Here is a 22,345-nt window from a genome sequence, read left to right on the forward strand (position 1 = left end):
GAAATCTCCTTTCCATCATTATGTGACTATTTTGCAATTATGTGACTATTAGGCATCAAATATAATACAATTCAGTAGTAAATATTCAAAAACTACTGTAACAGAATGGAATGTCAATAAGTAATATCTGTTAGGCTGCCAAAATTTAATCTTTCAGTGTCAGTTTCTTTAAACTGCTGATCATCTCCCCTCCTTCTAGTGTATTTGTGCTTACATTAAAAAGTTAAACACACAGTAACTATATCATCTTGGGTGCCTAGGGTGCTAATGCAGATGGAGGGGAAGTGGTATTCTATGCAAGAATTCTTCAGCATCCTATTTAGTAATTATATAAAACAACAACTCTTAAGTGCTCAATTACATATTATCATGGTGTATGGAGCCGAAAACTGAGATGGGGTCCTGCATGTACATATATGCAACTGTTCTGCCAAGCCTAAAGAAGTGTAGGCTGAAAGAGGCTTAAAACTCACTGCTGAGTCAGCTACCAGTCCAGACAGTAACTCCTGGTAGTATCATGATATAATACTATGCCTCAGTTATGTACCTCCATGGGGTTGACAGTAATAGTCAGAGCAGAATCATCCCAATCCATTTCATTTTCTTTACTTCCTTCATTGTCTGCAGAGCTGTGCTGGTGAGCTGTCCGAATTCGATAGACCCCCAAGGTTATGATGAAAATAAGGATGCTCACACAGATTATGATAACGATGGTAGCCACACTTGGAACAACTGGAAGAAAAGGTAGAAAAGGGAATGGGCTTATATTTGTGGCAGAAATTGCTATGAAACACTAAATACATTGTCTATTTTTTTCCCCTCAGCATCTCTTCCTTTGGCTTGAGAATCAACACAGCCATCTGCCATGTGCCTGGGACTACAGAAGCTGTTGACAAGTGCCTACCTACTAAGGCAGAGCATACACAAATGGTGTTTATAGATATCTTATAATGAGGATTATAAATCATAACTAAAAAGTGAGTATGCCTACCATTTGTTCTTTAAGCCACTTTATTACAGAAGCCAAGTAGTCAATCAGTGCAGAATCAGTTAGTTTCAGAACAACCGTTTTTGCAATAAGGTTCAGTTTTCTCACCTGCATGCTGCCCCCTTCTGATTACAGCTGAGGCGTTAACATCACTTGTGAGAAAAAAGGGTATCTGAAAGCTTATATTTTCAAAGGTTGCAAACATTGGCACTGTGATTTAAATCTAAATTTCCGAGAAATAAAATAGCACATTGCCACTCTATTTGCCTGTGTCACAACCTTCCTGGGAGACTCTTGAGATTCAAGACATTTTTCCTCACTGTTCTGTTGCACTCTGAGAAGCCTTTGTATCCACCTAGTCAGAGGAAGAAATATCTCTGAACTACTCTTACATTATCAGCTTCGTATTTAGGTTAGTGGAGAAGTGATGTCACTTTCTATGTACTTTTGCTACTTAGTAGTTCTGTACCCCATTTTATTGCCTTCCCCTGCCTGTAAGAATGGAAATTTGAAATCAGAACAATATTAATGTAAAGAAGAAAGAACTAGTTTGTAATAGTTGGTTTTGTAAAAATTCAGTTTCATGTTAGTAAAAGGTCTGTACAAGTGAACAGAAAAATACAGTAATTTTCAAAGCATATCTCTATATAACTGCTTATAACTACCCACACTTTACATCAGCTTTACTTCTTTACATATGTATCATTTAGCTAAAAAGATGTCAGAATCCAGCATTTAAACAGCTGTCTGTACTCTGGGTTTAACTTCTTTGAAAAGGCTTCAGATTTGGGTATATATTTTAACTCATATAGCCCAAAAATTCAATTTAAATACTGCTGCCCCTATGGACCTATCTTCTCTCCAGAGAGCTCCAGACTGAGGCCTGGACAGCAGCTAATAGAAGCACAGTAGCAATTACGTATTTAAAAAGTAATACAAGAATTTCTTCTTTTTGCTTAGAAAAGGGTGGGCAGAAATTAATACACCACAGAAATACAGATGTACAAAGACAATATGAGCATAATTATTATCCTTCATACTGTTCAGTACTAGAAACAAGACATTTTCTTAACACTGTAGGTCAGAGCAATAAAGACTTTAGAAAGGATAGCAGTTTTTAATCACAAAGTACCTCCTCAGAAAGGAAGAGGAGAATTCAAATTTACCTTCATTCATACCTATGCAATGATCTCTGAGGTTTCACAAGCTGTAACTATGGACTACAGGGCTTTACTTGGTGACCAGACTGGATCACAAGGGAAATACTGACATACCAGAATCATTATGAGCAGTCTCTCTGAAGTCATCACATACCTGAGTTGTGAACAACACTTATGCTTCCCTCTGGGTGGTGGACAGATTGGAGGAATTGCGGCTGTACTATCATATGATTTACATGGTCCATGAAGTTGGAGTTGGAGCTGTGTAGAATATTAACCTGGCACAAGAGAAAAATAAGAGATCAGATACTAAAGAGTGCTCTATATTTCAAGCCTGCTGGCTCCATACATTACATTGAACTATGAAGTTCATCAGCAGATAGGAGCATTATTATATAGATCTTAAAGGGCAAATTAACTTTTTCATGGCAGGGAAAAATACACACATTAATATATTCCTCATTTCTAGCATTAAAAATGCATCCTAACATTTCTAGCTGTAGACAATGAAGTGGCACAGAAAAGTAGTGGATAAGAAGGGACATTTTCCTCTATACTAATCAGCTTTTCTGTGTTCCCTGAAAGTTAGTGGAAGACTTGTCACTCTGAACACTGACAGAGAATGTATCAAACTCATTGAGATTAAAATCAAATCAGTAAGAGAGAATTAAAAGAGGTTTTAGTTTTTCCTGCATCCCTACTTTCAGAGTGACTTTCTTTGAAGATACCGTAGCTGTTCTCTGTCCTACTGATAGTTATGTTTTAAGCAAGATCCCTGAAGTCATTGTCAGGGCTGCAGAATGCTAAGGTGAAAAGCCTTTTCGATACAACGTAGACACGTAAAAACTTTCAGAAGCAAGTATTAACTTTTGAGCCTATTGCTAAGAAGGTCCTGCCCTTTTCTGTCGGTACTTGGTACGTGGGTTCCAGGCAGGATAAGTGGGTTCTTCAGAATAGGTCCACAATTCCTGCTGAGCTGCATCAGCAGCAGTTCTCAGTCCCTGGGCCATTGTACTGCACTAGACTTAGTACCAGCGCTCATATGCTCAAGAGAGCTATCTAAATATTCCTGTGGTGACCATGTCTGGGCAATGGATCCAAGACAATGTGACAGATGAAGTCCATCCTATGCGTTCGTTACCTGTATCCTGACTTTCCTCCTCAAAGAAATCTGAAATCATGTAAATTACCGGGAATGATCTCCATCTGACGAAGAACAAATTATAAAACTTATTGTAAGGGGGTAGTGCTTGGAATAACTGAAAAGGTGAATGCTGCAGGAAAGAAAAGTATATCAGGTTCAGTTAAAAAAGAACTAATCTAAGGAAAAGAATGAGGCTGTAATGATTTACTTTCGAGCAGGTGTATAAATCTTCAAAAAGACCTGTAGATATTTTACATCATGGAAAAACAATGATGATGACCTTAGCCTCCATTCTGTTTTAACAGGAGGTAATCCTCTGTGTTAGTGGAGTTCAAGAGGAGGGTCATCTCCTTACATATGCAACAGAATAGGGAGACCCACACTGAGGAATGCCCACAGAAGTCAGCTCCCTATTTGAATGGAACACAGAGTTTTCCCTCTATGTGATTATAGTTACCAGGATTTGCCACTCATTTTACATATTTTAAAGAAACCTCAGTGTTGCTGAAGATGAGGCTAACGCTCAGCCTCAGTGCTGGAAAAAAAAACCCAACTTGACTAAATGATTGCCTACCTCCAGGTTAAATTCATTGCTAGTGTAACGTCCATTTAGCTCTGAGCACTTAACTCTGAACTTTCTGTCAAAGGTGGCAGAAGTGTACCAGTTACGATACCGAATTTGCCGAAGAACCTCTTCATAGTTGTGCATGCTGTCCACACCTGAAATGGAGGTAGAGCAGTAATAATCTCAAGGATATGCTATGTAACAAATGCTCTGTGCAGTACAGGAGAAATCAAATGTTCACAGAAAATACAAAATTTGGCAGAATTATCTGAAAATGGCAGTGCGTCAAATATTCCCTGATAGAGCCTCTGGCTGCTACTAAACTATGTGAGAACAGTTTTTGGAAATGAATGTAGGTCCATAATGGAGAGGAACAAATACAACAGCAAAGATCTAGAATGAACTATTTAGTAATTGAAAAAAACAGCCAACGAGTTACCAGCGCTGTGCAGAAGCGCTGAGGAATCCCTTCATTCCCACATTCCACTGTGATGGTCTGCAAGAACCGCCACATTTAATGAAAGCAGTGTTGCTCTTTTCCTTATTTGGGGAGTAGCAGGAGGTATGCTAAGATCAAGACAAAGCTGTGCTGTATTCCAAAGGATAAACACAGCACACCCAGAGATCAAGAATTGACTGTGCTTTTTGAGACACAGACTCTCCTGGAATATTTTACAGTTAGTACATCACAGATTTCTGCCTAGTTTCTTTCAAATTAACCATTTCATTCCAATAATGTAATTGTTGGCGGGAAGAAATAAGGGAAAGCAAAGTCTATGAACGTACCATAGATTGAATATCCTGCTGTGGAATTTGTGGCATCTAGATGTTTTCCTTGAAGTTCCTCATGATCTAGTTCTAAACACTCTTGTTCAGGTTCTAGTTCTGCACCAATGACCAAAATATCACAGAAATCCAAGTTGTGGAGCATTTCCTCTAATACGACTGGCTTATTGGCTGTGAACACATGGCATATACCATGAAAAAAAGAAGTAAGTAAGTAAGATAAATGATCACAAAACAGCTCAGTCACTTTGTGTGCTTTGTATCACGGCTTTCAATTTTTGCAAAGGTGGCTGAATTGGTTTTTCGACGATATTAAATAGAGCATACTTGAAGCAAATCTAAAGAGAAGTGTCTTGCCTGTTCAGGTGCTACGATAATGAAGGCCTACAAATACCTAGTGAGATAGAAAATATATTGCTCTCTAATAAAAAGCATTCAAGAACAGTACCGGAAGTAGAAAACTGAAATTTAATCCTGGAAATAAATTCATGTAAACTATTCTGTTTTTTCAACACTGTTTTGGTACCATGTTGGTATCACACATTCATTGTTTTTTCAAGGAAAACCCAACTGGAAAAATACATGTCAAACATGTCTATGCTTGGACGATTCTCTCAGTTACGCTATGGCACAGAAAGAATTTGCATTACAAAGAACACAGTCACCTATCCAAGAACATGGCATTATCATAAATTGCAAGATCTTGTGCTGTGTGACTTGGAGAAATTGAGTTGTAAACTGACTATCCTGCAGTACCTATGATTTTAAAAAAAATCTGTCTCTGGAAAAAGAGTAGCGATTTAATATTTTAATTCTCTGGTCAATTTAGCACAGAGTGTCTGGTAAGACTGCTTAACCAGCTCCCTGAGGGTACTGTAGGGACAGAGACTACAACCTTGGACCTCAGTACCCATTTTGCGATTTTCATTTTAGAGGGTATATGGGGAAGGAAGGCACAGACAGAAAAGCCTTGTGCCCTCGACTCCCAACTCCTGGTACAATGAATTTGGGTATCTGAACTCTAGGTACAGCTCTATCTTAGCCAGAAATGCAGACCCAACTCAAATTTGCAGGGAAGGCAAATCTGAATATTGTTAAGGCTTATGAGTGGGACTATTTCATGAGCTGCTATGAGACAGGCAAGAGCTGGGCTGCAGAGTGAGGGAAAAGCCTGACCAGGTCAGCTTTGCTGCTCTGACTGTCGGCGGGCAATTTTAGCTGTTGGTGGGATCCCACTGATTTCTCTTCTGAGGCAGAACAAGTATCAACATATTGGCATTTCAGGGGCCCTCTGCAGGGAAATAAGGCCTCAGAGCCATAGGCATGCTGCTGCCTGTGGCAACTGCCTGATCTGCTTTTGATGAGAGACAGACCTAACTGGCCCTGTGACTAAAGAATACTCAGTGAGTCAATCAGCTTTCTCAGCCTAGCCATGTGCACCTCTGCTATAGTCATGGCGGCAAGGTTATGGTAATTCCCAGTAAATAGAAAAATAGCTATAGTTAGATATAGGTCAAGATATATGTCTGTCTTTGCCTTTGTCAGATAATAACTGGGCCAAGAGAAATAATGATTCAAGCTTATAACGCAGGAATTGAGACTTAGAATTCAATAATTTTTTTGCAAAACACAGTTATTCCCAAAGCAAATTATTATTTACCCATTTTAACCACTCAGTGGCAATAAATGAGAGAGGACATTAGGACCTTGACTTTCAAGGAATTAAACAGTAGGTTAAGAAACGCTGCAATATTGTGTCTCAAGGTGAGACTCAGGCTTTTTAGGTTACAAGGTTCTACAACAGTAATTATATCAATAATTGTATTGGGGAAAATGAGGATAGACAAAATTTATGAACTAAACTGGAGGGCAGTAGTTCCTAATTCACTGAACAGTTTTGAAGACAGCAAAACATTTAGGGACATGGAACATCACACATTCATTTTGTCTTAAGTGATGGATAATGGTCACTATTTTCTATGCAAGACTTCATTTTTTTACATACTGTAATTGTATGCAGTTGATATGATGCACTTTCCAGCCTTCAGAGGACAGATGCAGTTTTGGGCAAGTGATAAGCAGATTACAGAGCATGGCTTCAGGGAATCCATGCCCCCACACTTGCACATCATTAGTGATTTTTATCTTTTCGAGAGATGCTGCTTATTCTAGTCAAAAAAATTTTGTTTAGAATGACTCCTCAGATTGCTAGGCTTTTCATTTACCTTGCACACAAACATCCAAAAGGAAGATTTATAGACAATTATTTCAAATCTTATTTATATTTTTCAATATTTACCTAGTGTCAAATAATACATAACACACATAGCTCAGCATTAGAATAAACTGTCATCACTGAAAAAATATATTCGCAAATTATTATATTTACATTATATAGGTGGGAAATTGAGGCACAGGATTACTTTCTCAAGTATCACCCACAAGTCAGTAGCAGAAGTGAAAACATAAGAACAGACTAAATCTCCAACTATTAGTCAATTACTGCTTTCCACTTTGTGATATAATTATCAAAATTCTGTTATAAATAGAAAGCTTCTAATGAAAATATGTTCTTCAACAGACTATGTAAAAAAGAGTGGAAAGGAATTATTCTGAAGTAGGGAAATAGTTACTAAATGGAAAAGCTGCTTTTTTTGAAGCAGATACTGATTTATCACTATTTAATAAATTTTCCAAGGCATTTAATAGAATGTCTTCAGTATAGCATTACTGCTGCCTAACATCTACATTAATCTGGGTGAAGTTACTTCCTTTGTGTTACTTGTTTGCACTGTCCTTTAAAAAAATATGAGGGGTCGTGTTACAGAGTAAGTAATAATATTTAAAAGAAATCCACAAACCTCTGTCATGTTCTTTTAAGTTCACTGGATGCTCCGTTTTGGTGACTGTGCTCACAATCCTGATGTCAGGTAACAAAATAACACCTCTTTCACTTTCAAATTGTGCAGCTGGTCTAGCAAAGTGGTCCATCCCACTTATTGTAATCTTGGGCTCATTGGCCTGAAACACCATTACATACGCATCTATATCTGGGATACTAATGCAGACATCTTCACCAAAACATCTGAAAAATATATTATTCATTAACTGCATGTAACACATTGCACATCAGAGGGGTGCTGTGCATTGCCCAAAACCCACCTGATGGTTCTTATCCTTTTGTATTGTCTCACATCAGTCTGTTCCATACTTTGACACTGCCACACATAAGGACATGCCCATGTACCACCCAGTACATAGGCCAGCAGTGACAGCAACAGCTCTGTTCCCTCTCATCCCTTCCCACGTTCACAACTACTGAAATTATGTAGGGACACCTTAGCAAAAAGATTCGTGACATGCTCAGTCTTTAGTAAGGTCACTATGAGAATAATATTTGGATTTTTAAATTATATTTAACAAAGTAGGGAATGGTTAAAAAAATTAATTAGATAACAACTACAGTAAACCTAACATTAAATTCTCAAAGTGATATCTAATGAATATAATATACTTATCTTGTTACGTGTGAATAAAAGGGCCTCGTTATCCATTTAAATTGGACCCATCATGAACACATTCTGGCATACCCCAGTATTTACTGGGGACAAAAGGGGCCTATATTAGCATTTTCATCAGAATCAGCACTGTGCTTTGGAAGTGAAACTCCTGACAAAGTCTGCCTTACTTCGTCAGGGCACAAAGCTTGGGCCAGCCTTGAAGTGTGCAAACTGGCCTGCTTCCAGTGAGACTACATCAGAAGATGCTCTCCAAACTCTTAGTGTGGTCAGCCCACAGCACTAGAATAAACCTAATATTTAGCAAGAACTGTACGCACAGCAGCTGAGAGTTCGTAGAATTGATGTTTATTTTCACCCTAAAGATCTGCTTTCACTGCACCGTACACCTTGCTGTAACAGAGGGATACCCCAGGGGAGCTCAGGAGTGGCAGACAGCTCTTTGATTATGTAGAACTGTAAACATTATTGTGCAGGTTCTGTCACTATTGTTGCATGAAAATGGAAGGACACGGGTTTTTGTTCAACATCCAACAGCAGTACTTCAGTGAGGACAGCCATATAAGGATACAGACAGACAAAGACTATTTCAAGCATAGCTACAAATACTCTTCTTGTAGATATGTCTTATGTTAGATGTAATAGGCCTGTTTAAAATGTCATGGCTCTAGCTATCGCAGAAGAAACTATAACTTTTTAAAAGGAACAGTAAAATAAGATTGCAATAAATGCAAGTACTGTTCAGTCCAGACTGTATGCTCTGAACTATAAACAGAATGCAAGTAAATTACATTAACAAGAAAAGTTTCTTAAAAGGGCAACATCAAAAGCAAACCACAATGTAAGTCAGCATAAAAGTAAATGAAATTCATCCTTTACACTTAGTAACCTAAAAGTATGATTTAGCAATGTAATTTAGCCAAAATTCTTTTTTTTACATGTCCAAAGAAAAAGTAATTAATTAAAAATATTCCTAATCTAATCAGTTCAGCTGAAGTATAACTTACTGGACTTTAGATGAGACTTTGAGACGTCGTACGCCTGCAGTAGGAAACTGTCTAGAGTTGATGTATGAGACCTTTCGGAGAGCTTGATTTATATTCTCAATGTCATCTCCTTCCATGACAAGGACTGACTGGGAAGGGTTGAAGTGATACTAGGGGAAATGCATATAATTAGTGTTTAAGGTACCAGGTATAGAGTACAAAATAAGAAATTTTTTTTAAGGAATGTTGCGTAGCCGTTAGTTTAAAATCCAATAATTTAAGGAAAAAGAAAGTAGCTATTGTTGGGTGAATACAAATCTAGCTGCCTAAAACATTTACTCCTATCAGTCATCTATTTTATAGCTGAATAACTACTGTTATAACTAATTTTATAGTAAACTAATCTCAATTTGCTGTCCTTTGTCCAGCCTTGTCAACTTTGCTGATACTATTTCTGCAGCTCAGAACACTTAAAAACCTTAACTTACCATCATCATTACTACTACTAGTACTATAATCATTACTATCATTACTATGTAATTGTTTTAGGTTAAAACATCCCCCCATATAAAAATATTGGCTTAAACCAGAGTAGTGTATTTCTCCTGCTTTCTGTTTGGTTTTACCCTGGCCTATCTTTCTGAGATATATTTCAACATGAATGAACAAAACAATTATAACATTTGCCTCCTACATCTTCATTAATGTCAGACACAATAAAGGGGATTCTCCTTTCTCTGTCTCAAGATCAATAAGGGTGTCATGATTTAAGATGGAGCTGCTACTTGCACAAAGCCAGCTGCTCGTTTGAGCCAACAAACCCTGCAAAGTCAATGGCTATTCTTGTAGCCCTGATCCTTTCCTAGTCCGTTGCACTGAACATGAAACAGTGTTGCTGACCAAGAAACTTTGCTACTATATTCACATAGCAAATGATTGATTTTATCTTCATCATAATTCATCCTGATTCCATTTTTTTTGTCTACTAATTGGTTCGGCAAACCATATCCATTGCAGAGAAAACCAGATTAATCCCCTTGATTTTCACCCTACTGTTGGCAGCACAAAACACAAAGAAATACACCCTTCTCTCACACGCAGTCCCTTCCCAAAGCTGGATATTGATTCCATGAACATGTTCTACTCTACACAGACAACAGTTGTCTACACTTACAATGAGAAAGGTTAAAAAGCAAAAGAGAAAATAGACTGTGAAGAACAGAATGAAGCACAGCATTCTCTGTCAAACAGAACACAGAGGACTGGGTTTAAAGCTTGTGCAGGAAGGTCATAACACACTGAAGGGTATTTTTTTAACAAAGGAAGGACTAATGTGAGTCACAGCCTGCATACACCTTTCTGTAAGCTAGCAGTTGAAGAGAATAAAATGAGCAAAAGGAGACTCTAGCTAGCTAGTTAACTTAATAGCTCAGCTGCTGGAACAGCTGGAATGCTGCCAAAGGGACTGGAGAAAGCCCTAGTCTGAGCCATTTTTGCCTTTCTCATTAAAAAAGGCTAAAAATAGAGACAGTTTAGACAGTGTTTCTGAGAGCTGTTACAGATATCTGAAAATTTGGCTGCAGACAAAAATGAAGTCCGACGCTACTGTGTCAGAAACCGTGTTACAACTGCATTGGTCTTTCTCAGGTGGCTAAAGGGTGAAGAATCATGAGTCCAAAGGGCCCAGCAGAAGCACCTTCCAGCATCAGTTTGCCAACATTGAATCTGCTAAGTGCATGTAACTAGATAGCCACACAGAACCTATAATCTGTGCAACCGTCACACATACTTGTCTGAGATCAGGTAAGTTTATTTTCGCCACCAGAAACCCTTTCTCTTTACTAATCTTCTGTTCAAGGTCAGGTGCCAACTGTTCCGCTTTCATCTGAGCATCTTTCTGTCAGCCCCAAAAAGAAACCCTACCATGATTTATCTCTCACTGCTCCTTTCATTTTTGCCTCCTGCTGTTGCACTGACTGCTGAGCTTGCTGAGGAAGTAAAAACGGAAACAGTAACTTTAAAAATAACCACTATGCCTCATCTGTATTTCAGAAAATGAAGTTTGGTGAAAGAAAGAAAGAAAAGGCAGAAAACAATCCTTCATCTTCATTTCCCCACTGTGCAGTTACGAGCCAATCCGCCGTGCTGGAGCAACAGTGGGTGGTATAATGGATTTTTTTTTTTTTCCAAGCCCATGGAAGAAGACTACTCAAATATTGTCAAGTATCAGAGTGTGACACTAGGGGAGGAATTACTATGTTTTTAAGCACCATGGACCAAGTTTACTTTGTTTCAGTTCATGTAAAATCCCAGCAAAGAACTTACCAGTAAGCATATACACTTGCATTCCAGAAAACCTTACCTGCTAATTGTATGCATTGCTTTTTAAAAATATATTTTATTCCTAAATGTGTTATTTTGCTGGGAGAAGCAACACTGTGAAAGTCTTAATGATGTCCTTGGTATAACAAAGAAAAAAATTTTGGGGGGTGTTTTGCTCATATGTAAAAGCTAGGATTAGCAAAATTCCTCCTTACCTTTGCACTTCCAATTTTCCTGTTTACCCTTGTTTTCAGAAAACGTATTCATAATACTGCACCACCACAACTTATCACCTAGACAGCCATTTGAGTGTATTGCAGGTCAGTCTCCTATCTTGTAGAATAAAAAGGTTTATCTAATAAAATGTAGTACATGGTACTTCCACTGCATGCGCTAGATCACGTGTTACAGCACCGCCACCCTCACCACGGAAAAACAACACACTAAAAAACCACCTGTGCAGTTTCACAGGATGCACAGTCTGCAGCCAACGTATCTTCCCAGTCTGAATTTAAAGCTCACCTCCTTTGGAAGATGGTATTTTGATTTGTGTGCTAGGAAACAGCTTAACAGCAGGTTTACACATTAGGCAGAAGAACACCTGTCATCTAATCACAGACTCACAGAATGGCAGGTGTTGGAAGAGACCTCTGGAGACCATCTCAACCAACCCCCCTGCTTGAGCAGGCACACCCAGAGCAGGGGGCACAGGAACACGTCCAGGTGGGTTTTGAATGTCTCCAGGGAAGGAGACTCCACAGCCTCCCTGGGCAGCCTGTGCCCCTGCTCTGGCACCCTCACAGGAAAGAAGTTTCTTCTCATGTTTAGCTGGAACTTCCTGTGTTCCAACTTGTGCCCATTGCCCCTTGTCCTGTTGTTGGGCACCTCTGAAGAGTCTTGCCCCATCCTCTTGACACCCACCCTTTAGATATTTATGGGTATTGATGAGATGCCCCCTCAGTCTTCTCTTGTCTAGGCTAAACACACCCAGGTCTCTCAGCGTTTTGACATAAGGGAGATGCTCCAGTCTCCTGATCATCTTCATAGCTCTCCGCTGGACTTGTTCAAGCAGTTCCACATCCTTCTTAAACTGGGAGGCCCAAAACTGGACACAGTACCCCAAATGTGGTCTCACTAGGGCAGAGTAGAGGGGGAGAATAACCTCTCTCAATCTGCTGGCCACTCAATCTCCTTTTCATGCATCCCTGGATACCATTGGCCTTCCTGGCCACAAGGGCACATTGTTGGCTCATGGGCAAGCTGCTGTCCACCAGCACTCCCAGGTCCTTCTCAACAGAGCCACTTTCCAGTAGTTTGGCCCACAGCCTGTACTGGTTCATGGGGTTGTTCCTCCCCAGGTGGAGGGCCTTACACTTGCTCGTGTTGAATTTCATGAGGTTCCCCTTGGCCCAGCTCTCCAGCCTCTGTCCAAGTCTCACTTGATGGCAGCACAGCCTTCTGGTGTATCAGCCACTCCTCCCAGCTTGGTATCATCAGCAAACTTGCTGAGGTTACACTCTGCCCCTATATCCAGGTCATTGATGAACATGTTGAACAGGACTGGACCCAGCACAGACCCCTGGGGAACACCACTAGCGACAGGCCTCCAGCCAGACTCTGCTCCATTGATCACAACCCTCTGAGTTCTGTTGTTGAGCCAAGTCTCTGTCCACCTCACTGTCCACTTATCCAACCCACACTTCCTAAGCTTACCTATGAGGATGTTATGGCAGACAGTGTCAACTGCCTTACTGAAGTCAAGATAGACAACATCCACTGCTCTCCCTTCGTTGACCCAGCCAGTCACACCATCATAGAAGGCTATCAGGTTAGTCAAGCATGATCTTCCCTTGGTGAATCCATGATGACTCTTTCTGATAACCTTCTTTTCCCCTACATGCCTGGAGATGACCTCCAGGATGAACAGCTCCATCACCTTTCCAGGGATGGAGGTGAGGCTGACTGGCCTGTGGTTTCCCAGATCCTTCGTCTTGCCCTTTCTGAAGATAGAAGTGACATTTGCTTTCCTCCAGTCCTCAGGCACTTCTCCTGTCCTCCATGACCTTTCAAAGGTGATGGAGAGTGGCTCAGCAAGAACATCTACCAGCTCCCTCAGCGCTCGTAGGCGCATACTGTCAGGGCCCATGGATTTGCAAGGATCCAGTCTGCCTAAATGATCTCTGACTCAATCCTTCTCTAATCATGGTATCGCTAAAGGGAAACTGACAATGCATCTCATGTAAGTGTTACAGAAGTTATAGTCAAGGTCCTACACATGTATCTGAAAGAACAGTTTGTCTTAATGAATGCAAAGCAATCTGGCCATTATGTCAAGTGAAACAGGATTTCTCTCTGTCTGTTGTTCTTCAACCTTAGAGAAAGTGTTACAATATCAGTAAAGAAAGTCATATGCACAATGAAGATGGATAATGATTTATATGCAAATGTAAAATTTTAATTTATTGACTTTAGGGTTTTTTTTTTATTGTCCAATTTTCATGTCACATAACATTTTCCTCTTGGAACACACTTTGAATTTTCAATACTAGTGCATTAGGACTTGTTCCAGAGTTGCCTTCAGATGAAAGATATTCCGCTTATGTTTTCCATTGCTTTAAAGTTACTTGAGATCAAAATTCAATAATTCTTTGCGATCACATCTATGTCTGTAAAACGACCAAAATAAGCATGAGAACACGACCTGGCAGTTCTTATGGACTCTGAAATATCAGCAGCGCCCTCCTTTCTAAGCATCTAGCTTTGCAATAATGGAAACATTTTTCTTTCCAGTGTCACAGCTCTTCTACTGTTCCGCTTTTTCTTTGCATGACTTTATGTGAAATTACATTGCTTCTGGGAGTGCATTTGTACTGTGTGTACTCTACCTTGGGCTCTTCACTTCATAAATCAGCTCTAAATTTTTATCAACGATGTCGCCAGTTCATCTCTCACCTTTATTCCTTGGCCAAGACTCTCAAGAGAATTAATATCCAGACCTTCCTTGCAGGCCTGCAAACAGGAAATCACTTTCTGACTCTCAATTTTGCCAGGCCGGATAGTAAGACTGGCCAGGCTGCCATGGAAATACTGAGCAAATCTGGGCTTGGTGACTTCACCTCCTGCAAGAAAAAGAATATAAAATTATTACTGATACCAATAAACAAACAGTACATCTAATAAGTCACTTTATTTTTTAATGCATTTAAAGAATTTATATCCATTTTAGCCAAGCATATTTAAGATCCTACTTATTGTGATAAGTGGAATTGCTTTGTGGGTTGTTGGAGGTACTTAGTAGCAGCCTGTCTTTAAGATTCTTGTCAGTGTTTTTCCAGTATTGTATTCAGGTGTTTATATACCTGTGATAACATACTCTGAGATGAAACATGGCTTCCCAAACCTGTGTCCAAGGAAGTACGGCAGTTTTAAAAATGAATTGATGAAATAATTAAAGTGATCAAACATGAATTTAAAAAAATGCTTAAGGTCCAACATTTATTTGTACAGAAACTATATTTGCAAGTTTTCTATTACAAGATCACTTACACAGCCTTTGTCTCGCTCCTACAAAAGACATACTGACTGAAGTTCTTAGATGTGCTAATTGTCAGGGCTCTGTGCAAGCAAACTGCCCCACTCTCTACAAAGAGTTGCCTCTAAGGATACAGTGTAAATTCACAGCAGTGAATGCAGGCCAACGCACAGCACTATCCTAAAAGGCTTATAGTGCTTCCCTTACCCAAATCAGCTCATTTGTGCCCGATCAGGTCTTGTCACTGTATGTTGCGTTAGGCCCTCTAGCTACACTCTGTTCAGTTTCACTCTAGGCAGCTTCAAAGGAAGACTGATCTTTAGGAGCTGTCAATAAAATGTGATTACATACTGACTGCACCAGTGATCATAGCATCTAAATTACTCTTGGGATATTTAGTGATTTACTCATCCTCCTCTAGGAGAATTGTTAGGGCTTGTCTTTCCTGCAAGTGTTAGCTATATCGGTGCACGTGAATTACTTCTTATCTTGAGCCTGAGAGGACTGAGAGAGCCACGCAACAGTGAAGCCATGCAGACTAATTGGATTAGCAATTGATAAGCTGTTGTAATTGGTAGATAACTCATCTCTACAGTGTTTGTAGCTTTAGTGTCAAACAACCTCTTTCTGCCAGGCATGCTAGCTCAAGCTTGAACTTTAGCTTGAAGATTTGTGTGTGGATTGGCCTTAGGATAGGGATGAAATGGCAAATTTTCTTTAGGCTGATGTTGCTACCTAAAAGCCTGAAAAACATCACTTCTAGTCTATGCAGTATGAGGACTATGAAGAAGACCTGACTTATTTTATATAGTGAAGAAAATACACACTGGTGTACTGAGAGAAAAGAAGGTGCCTAAGCAGGCTGTTTCTTCATAGAAGTAGACAGATTTTGTTCTTTTTTGTTAACATTGCAACACACACTGCCTCTCTTTTTACTCCAAATAAAGATCCTCAAGGAGAGATTAATATTCCTTACTCTTTCATTCGTTTGTCCATTAGACAGAAAAATTCCTTTAGGCAGAATATTTTTTCGGTTTCATAGAAACTTTAATGTATGCAACAGCAAAAATGCAGGATTAGTTTGTGCAGTGATTTCAGCCATTCTGCTACTTACCAATATGATTATTTGGTAAAGATAATGCATTACTGGGACATTGACTTTTCAGCAAAAATGTTGTTATATTTATCTGTTTACATTGTCTTTAAAAGTATGTGTTGCCAGTAATACAGCAGCAATGTATCTGGACAGAAAAAGGTAAGCCAAATTAAAAAAAAAAAGCCAAATTAAAAAAAAAAAGCCAAACCCCAAAAAAACACCAACAAACCTCTACCTAAACAGGAGACAAAGAGAGAAAACCAGATAAGACCTTGCAGAAGAAGGGAATCACATTGTGCTTTGAAGCTTCAAATTCTCATACCCCTAACAGAATTCTGAAGAAAGCAAGTTCCAAGGCTAAAACACCAACACTAACCCTGGAGCTTTGAAATTGAGAAACTTACAGTAACTGTGCCAGTAGATCTTAATAGTTCTGAGGAGATGAAAAATAAGAAGCAGTCTCAGATAAGCTACTGTATTTAAATGAGAAACTAGCTCATTAAAATGTATAAAGGACTAGGCAAGAAGCTAGGACAAAGAATTCAGTGCTGTAGCTATGCCTGTCAGAAATAAGCAGGATAAACCAGTTGAAGAAAAGCTACAGAGCAACATGACTGGTGCTTACTTGCATGAATATGAATTTCAGGTTTGGACATTTTGTTTTTTAATTGTTTTTTTCACTTTGGACTAGTTCTTCTCTGATGTCATTGACAAAGCACTTACAATTACATTGCTAGGTCATTTACAATGATAGAGTAATTACCCATAAACCATATTGAATATACAGAGTATTCACTGTGTCCAAGCCCCACTCTAAAAAATGGTGATGTACAAGGAGACATTACCATCTTGGAGATGCATAATTCTTGTTTAAAGTCATCTGTCCTGTAAATCATCTGCCCAGCCACTAACATAAAGCATGGAAGAGAATATGAGTATTTCCAGGAATAAGGTTTTAAAATGCTCTGCAAATACAGACACTGCAAAAAAAAAAAAGTGAGTATCTGTAGAACAGGCTTACATACTTACCCTGTTCAGAGGACTAAGGTTGGGTTTTGTGCAGATGTATAGCTTGATTTTGGACTATAAAGGAGGTGATGTAATCTTTGTTCTGGAGAGGCTATCAACTGCTATGTAAAACAAGCAAATATATCAAGAAAATATGAGTGAAAAAGAGCTGGGACTGGCTATGCTTATACTGTGTCAGTAGAGAAAATCTGCAAAACTAAGTCCATGTTTGAGACAGGGTGATTCAGCCTGGGACAATTGCACCAGAACAACTGATAGCAGAGTCTGAAGGGACAGAGGGATGATACTGTCTGTCCCCAAGACTCAAGACAAGAACAGCTGTACTTAATCCATTCTTCAAGATTTGCCTGAGCTGTTCTAAACTCTTCTGAAGTCAGAGGCTCCCCAAGCAATCCACTCCAATGACCATTGATCCTTAGAGTTGGAAGTTTATTCCTAATAGGGAGTGTGAGCTGTCAAAATATGGCTATGTCTTCCCTTTTCCTTTGCCAGGCTAAATAAGGCCTTTTCTTTAATCTTCTACCTAACACTGGAGACTATGATCAACCCTTGTGCTTTTCCTGGAACTCATACTATTATCTGAAGTACTAACCATAATCTAGCATTCTTCTCAATTTTATACGTGTTTTACATAGGACATGCCTGTTAATCCAGGGCAGTGTGAATACTAGCGTTTTCCACATTAAAGTATATGAGCACTTAAAAAAAGAATACTATCTCATACTTAATTAGAAAAAATAGACTTGTAAATAAGCCTTCCATAAGGACCTTTTACCAGAGTTAAAGACAAAATTATATACCTGCCAATCTTATCCTCGAAGATGAACAGAAGTCATTCTATCTGACTCTTATCACCATTGCTTGTAATTGCAGCATGTTGACATTTTGATATTCTTCTACCTCAGCATTTCAGAATCCTCTCAGCTCAGTGGGGCATGTTAGCTTGCTGATGTGTTTCAATTGCCAGTAATCATTAGACTGAAAATGGACAAAATCCAGTGCAATAAAATCAGGAAGCAAAAACCAAAACTCTTGCTAAAATTGAAGGCATGGCCTAAAGCCAATCTGCTACAATCCTGTATTCTAGCTTTGATAAAAGGGATTACTGGCAATATAGTTTTTCAATCTCAAAAAATGTAAGAAGAAAAATTGCCAGAATAAATTGGCGAAACCTCAGCAATTGACTGTTTTACTCCTGTCTGTATCAGTGTTTTATTCATGCTTGGTTCTACTATATTAGCATGTTTGAATGCCCTCTTTCCTTCTGCTTCTGCAATCTAATATTCTTCAAGTATTTGACCTCAGCTTGTCAGTGGGTGAAAATCTAGCCCAGGATGGCCAATCTCCAAGTCCTAGTAGTCCTAAAATTCTTAGCTTCCAAGATTAGATACGTATAAATGTATTTAATCCATCATGGAAATGGTAGCGTGCTAAAGCACAGTGCATAATTTTAGCCAATGCTGATAGAAACATTTTGACGGAATATTATCCAAATTCTTCTAAATACTGATTGAGATCCTTTGACCCTGACCATGATACATTTCATGCCTGTACAGCTCCACACGCAGCCAACAGGCAGCTCAGAGCCACTGACTTCACTGGGCAGGAGGAATGCTCAGTTCCATTGTCTGAATTTGACTCATCACTGAAATGACCACATGCTAAGAAACAACTGAGGAAAATGCATAAGCTACTCCTAACAGCTCTTACTGCTTTAAGACACGTTGAACTTAACTCTTGGTTCTGACACCAAACTGAGCCTAAGCAACAATATTTTTGAGATAATGAAGACCTAAATAGATTACATGATCCCCTGGAGCAACAATTCAGCAAACAAAGTGGAGCTCCAGTGATGATAATCTTGATGTAATCCAAGTGTCCTAAAAGTTTTTCTACTTCCCAGTGTCACAGTGCAGTGAAAAATAGCGTGTCACACGGCATCTGCCAGTTTCTATTCAGAGGTCAGGCCATCCAGTTAGTTTAGATTGCCTCAGCAAGTTTCATGGGACTTTTTTGCTGTCAGTGTCTTTTTGCCCTTTCTTACGAGTGATACAGCTCAGATACAGCTCACCTCCATGAAGATGTTATAGCTTCAAGACCTGAGAGAATAAGAAAACCTACTCCTCAGCTGTTAAATGTGTTTCACTCAGCTCTATGTTTACTGGTTACTACAAAATAATATGCTGTAACTGTTAATTCTTGGAGGTAGTTAAGTAGTTAAGACTACTTAACTTGTGACCAGCAAAGGAAAATGGAACCTTCCCTGTTGTCAGTCAGGGAATTAGGTTGATGTCTGTAACACAAAAGACTGAAACAACACTATAGAACAAGGTCACTTATTCTCACTACAGACCCTTGCATGACAAATTTTCAAAGCTACTGGGTTGTTCCCTTCTTTAAATGCAAATGTTGCAGTCACAGTCATAGTTTTTTCCACCTGATCCAGCATGCACATCCACTCCCAAAGTCTGGCAGATATAGGAGGATGGATGTTGGCTTTTTGGCTTAATTCAATCCTTGTAATGGGAAGATTGTTTCAACAGACTGTGGGAGGCATCCAGAGGAACTGTTGACATGCATAATTATTCACTATAATGCCGTTCACTGCTTAGTCATTGTCAAAGTAGTATGCATCACATTTTTCACTTGCTAAAATAATAACTATTTTCTGGACTGGGATTCTTCTTCTTCTTCTATGCTAGTTCTGATCTCTTCTGCCTGGAACTCTGATAAAGCAAGTAGGACAGCTCAGGCACTAGGGGCAGAGGGGTCCCTCCCACCAGAACTTTATCCAGGGTCACCTTGATAAAGTATTTCTGAGTTACTTTCCTTTCCTGCTAAACCTGAATGCTGGTGGAGGTGAACAAGTACAGCACACACACTGACACCAAAACATACAGAAGAAGAAGGGTCCTGCCCTGGCCTGCTGGCCTTCCCACCAGCTAAAACCATTATAGCAGATACTTCGGTTATGGTTCTGAGAAAGAGACAGCTGAGACATAAAATAGGCACAGGGCTCAGAGCGAGCTGCAAAAATACATACATGCATGCTGCTACTGGAATTATCTAGATAACTAGAATTATCAGGGTCTACTAATGTCTCATGATATTAGTTGCAGCCTGGGTGTAGGGTTAGGCAGAGGCACCTCCTACACTAGGGTCAGGGTATTCCCTCCCCACAAGAACTTTATCACCCTCTGACTACTTCTGAGTGTTACTTCCCTCCTGTGCTATTCACAGCTGGTGCCTGTGTTCACACCATGCCCAGCACCAGAGCACACTGGAGCAGGAAGCGCAAGTCGGAGGCGGACACACACAGCAGAAAAGGCAGTATGCTGCACCCTTGTAGTAGCCCTCAGTGGGGAATGATCAAGCTGCCAATGAAAGCAAGACTTTACAACATCACTGCGTGTGGCATATTCCTAAAGAGTCACAAGCACTGTTACAACTGGTGCCTGAAATTTCAAACCTAACAGATCAAATGTAGAATTAACCTACTTCATTTTAGATGAGTATATTGCAGATGCCTGTACTACTTGTGGGCAAATCAGTCAAGATGACTCCCTTATGCAGGTGGAGGAAAACAAATGCATCTAGTATACACATCACCTTGTCGTAAACAGCTAGCATCTCTTAGATGAATAACAATTTAAGGGGGTTAGGGACTGTCATCTAGCAAACATCTTCTGATGCCAGCCGTGCGGAAGTTCTGTTAGATATAACATTGGACAGCCCAGCAGAAACTGAAGATTCTCAGGGTTCAGATTTCATGGGGTTAAGATGCATTCATTAATGAAGGAGACCTTATTACCATGACACCATTTTGGTTTGGGTTGGTTTTTTATTTTTATTTTCACATTGGGTTGATATAAAATGTGACAGAATTTGATTACCATAGATTTTTTACAGTTGTATTGTTTTGACTTCAGAGATGTAAAGTGCTGTTTGCATTCACTTATCAATCTCCAAAAAACAATTCCACAGAATCACAGAATCACAAGTTGGAAGGGACCTTAGGGGTCATCTAGTCCAACCTTTCTAGGAAGCACAGTCTAGACAAGATGGCCCAGCACCCTGTCCAGACGACTCCTGAAAGTGTCCAATGTGGCTGAGACAACCACTTCCCTGGGGAGATCATTCCAATGGTTGACTGGCCTCACTGTGAAAAATTTCCCTCTCGTGTCCAATCGGAATCTCCCCAAGAGCAACTTGTGTCCATTCCCCCTTGTCCTCTCCATGTGACTCCTTGTAAAAAGGGAGTCTCCATCTTCTTTGTAGCTACCCCTTAAGTACTGGTTCATGGTGATGAGATCCCCTCTGAGCCTCCTTTTCTCAAGGCTGAACAAACCCAGTTCTCCCAGCCTATCCTCATATGGCAGGCTTCCCAGTCCTTTGATCTTCTTGGTGGCCCTTCTCTGCACCCCTTCCAGCCTGTCCACATCCTTTTTGTATAGCGGGGACCAGAACCGTACACAGTACTCCAGGTGTGGCCTGACAAGCGCTGAGTAGAGCTGGATAATGCCTTCTTTCTCTCTGCTGGTGATGCCCTTTTTGATGCAACCCAGCATCCTGTTGGCCTTCTTGGCTGCAGCAGCACGCTGTTCGCTCATGTTGAGCTTCCTGTCCACCAGGACCCTCAGGTCCCTTTCCACAGAGCTGCTCCCCAGCCAGGTGGATCCCAGTCTGTGCTGCACTCCCAGATTATGTTTTCCCAGGTACATGACCTTACACTTGTCCTTGTGCCTTTTTGTCAAAAAAAAGTGACTTTATTGAGCTCACAGATTTTCTTTTAGGCCTTTTGCTCTACCCTAATAATGAACAAGTAATTATTAGGGTAGCCTAAGCACAACGATGTTCTCACTGGAAATGATGAATCAAGAGCATTTCCAACTGAGATGTGATTCTTTTAAGACATTATAGATTCTGGTTGTACTGAGCCAGATAATTAAGGAATGATCGATTATTCAGGGTCCCAACATAAAGATTGAAGTGAATCTGGAAGCAGCTGCAAGATATTCTAGCTCTTAAGTCCTCAGGTCCAAGCCCCCAAATTTATCCAACCTTTTCATTATGGCAGTTTAGGGAGCTCAGTTTAATTCCCTGATAAGTAGATTGGCTATTAAACAGGATGAAAAGTAACACAGATTTCAGGAACAGTCCCAACTAGCAACTCAGGTTTTTATACTCCCAGAGCCTCTCAGCACAAAAAAAGTTTTAGC

The 22,345-nt window shown here is 39.8% G+C and overlaps 1 protein-coding gene across 5 annotated transcripts in view; it reads right to left on the reverse strand.

Annotated features, from left to right (window-relative positions):
- Positions 1–22,345, reverse strand: part of CLSTN2 (calsyntenin 2) — a 461,620-nt gene that overhangs the window by 11,515 nt on the left and 427,760 nt on the right. For all 5 annotated transcript variants that reach the window (XM_075099250.1, XM_075099252.1, XM_075099254.1 and 2 more), the window contains 7 exons: positions 14,422–14,588; positions 9,169–9,317; positions 7,505–7,728; positions 4,644–4,814; positions 3,867–4,012; positions 2,303–2,426; positions 548–732 (listed from right to left, as the gene is read on the reverse strand). In XM_075099250.1, the coding sequence (XP_074955351.1) occupies positions 548–732; positions 2,303–2,426; positions 3,867–4,012; positions 4,644–4,814; positions 7,505–7,728; positions 9,169–9,317; positions 14,422–14,588 (1,166 nt within the window). The remainder of the gene's footprint in view (positions 1–547; positions 733–2,302; positions 2,427–3,866; positions 4,013–4,643; positions 4,815–7,504; positions 7,729–9,168; positions 9,318–14,421; positions 14,589–22,345) is intronic.

The sequence above is a fragment of the Phalacrocorax aristotelis genome, chromosome 7 (genome assembly GCF_949628215.1).
Source record: "Phalacrocorax aristotelis chromosome 7, bGulAri2.1, whole genome shotgun sequence".
In the NCBI taxonomy this organism is placed as follows: domain Eukaryota; kingdom Metazoa; phylum Chordata; class Aves; order Suliformes; family Phalacrocoracidae; genus Phalacrocorax; species Phalacrocorax aristotelis.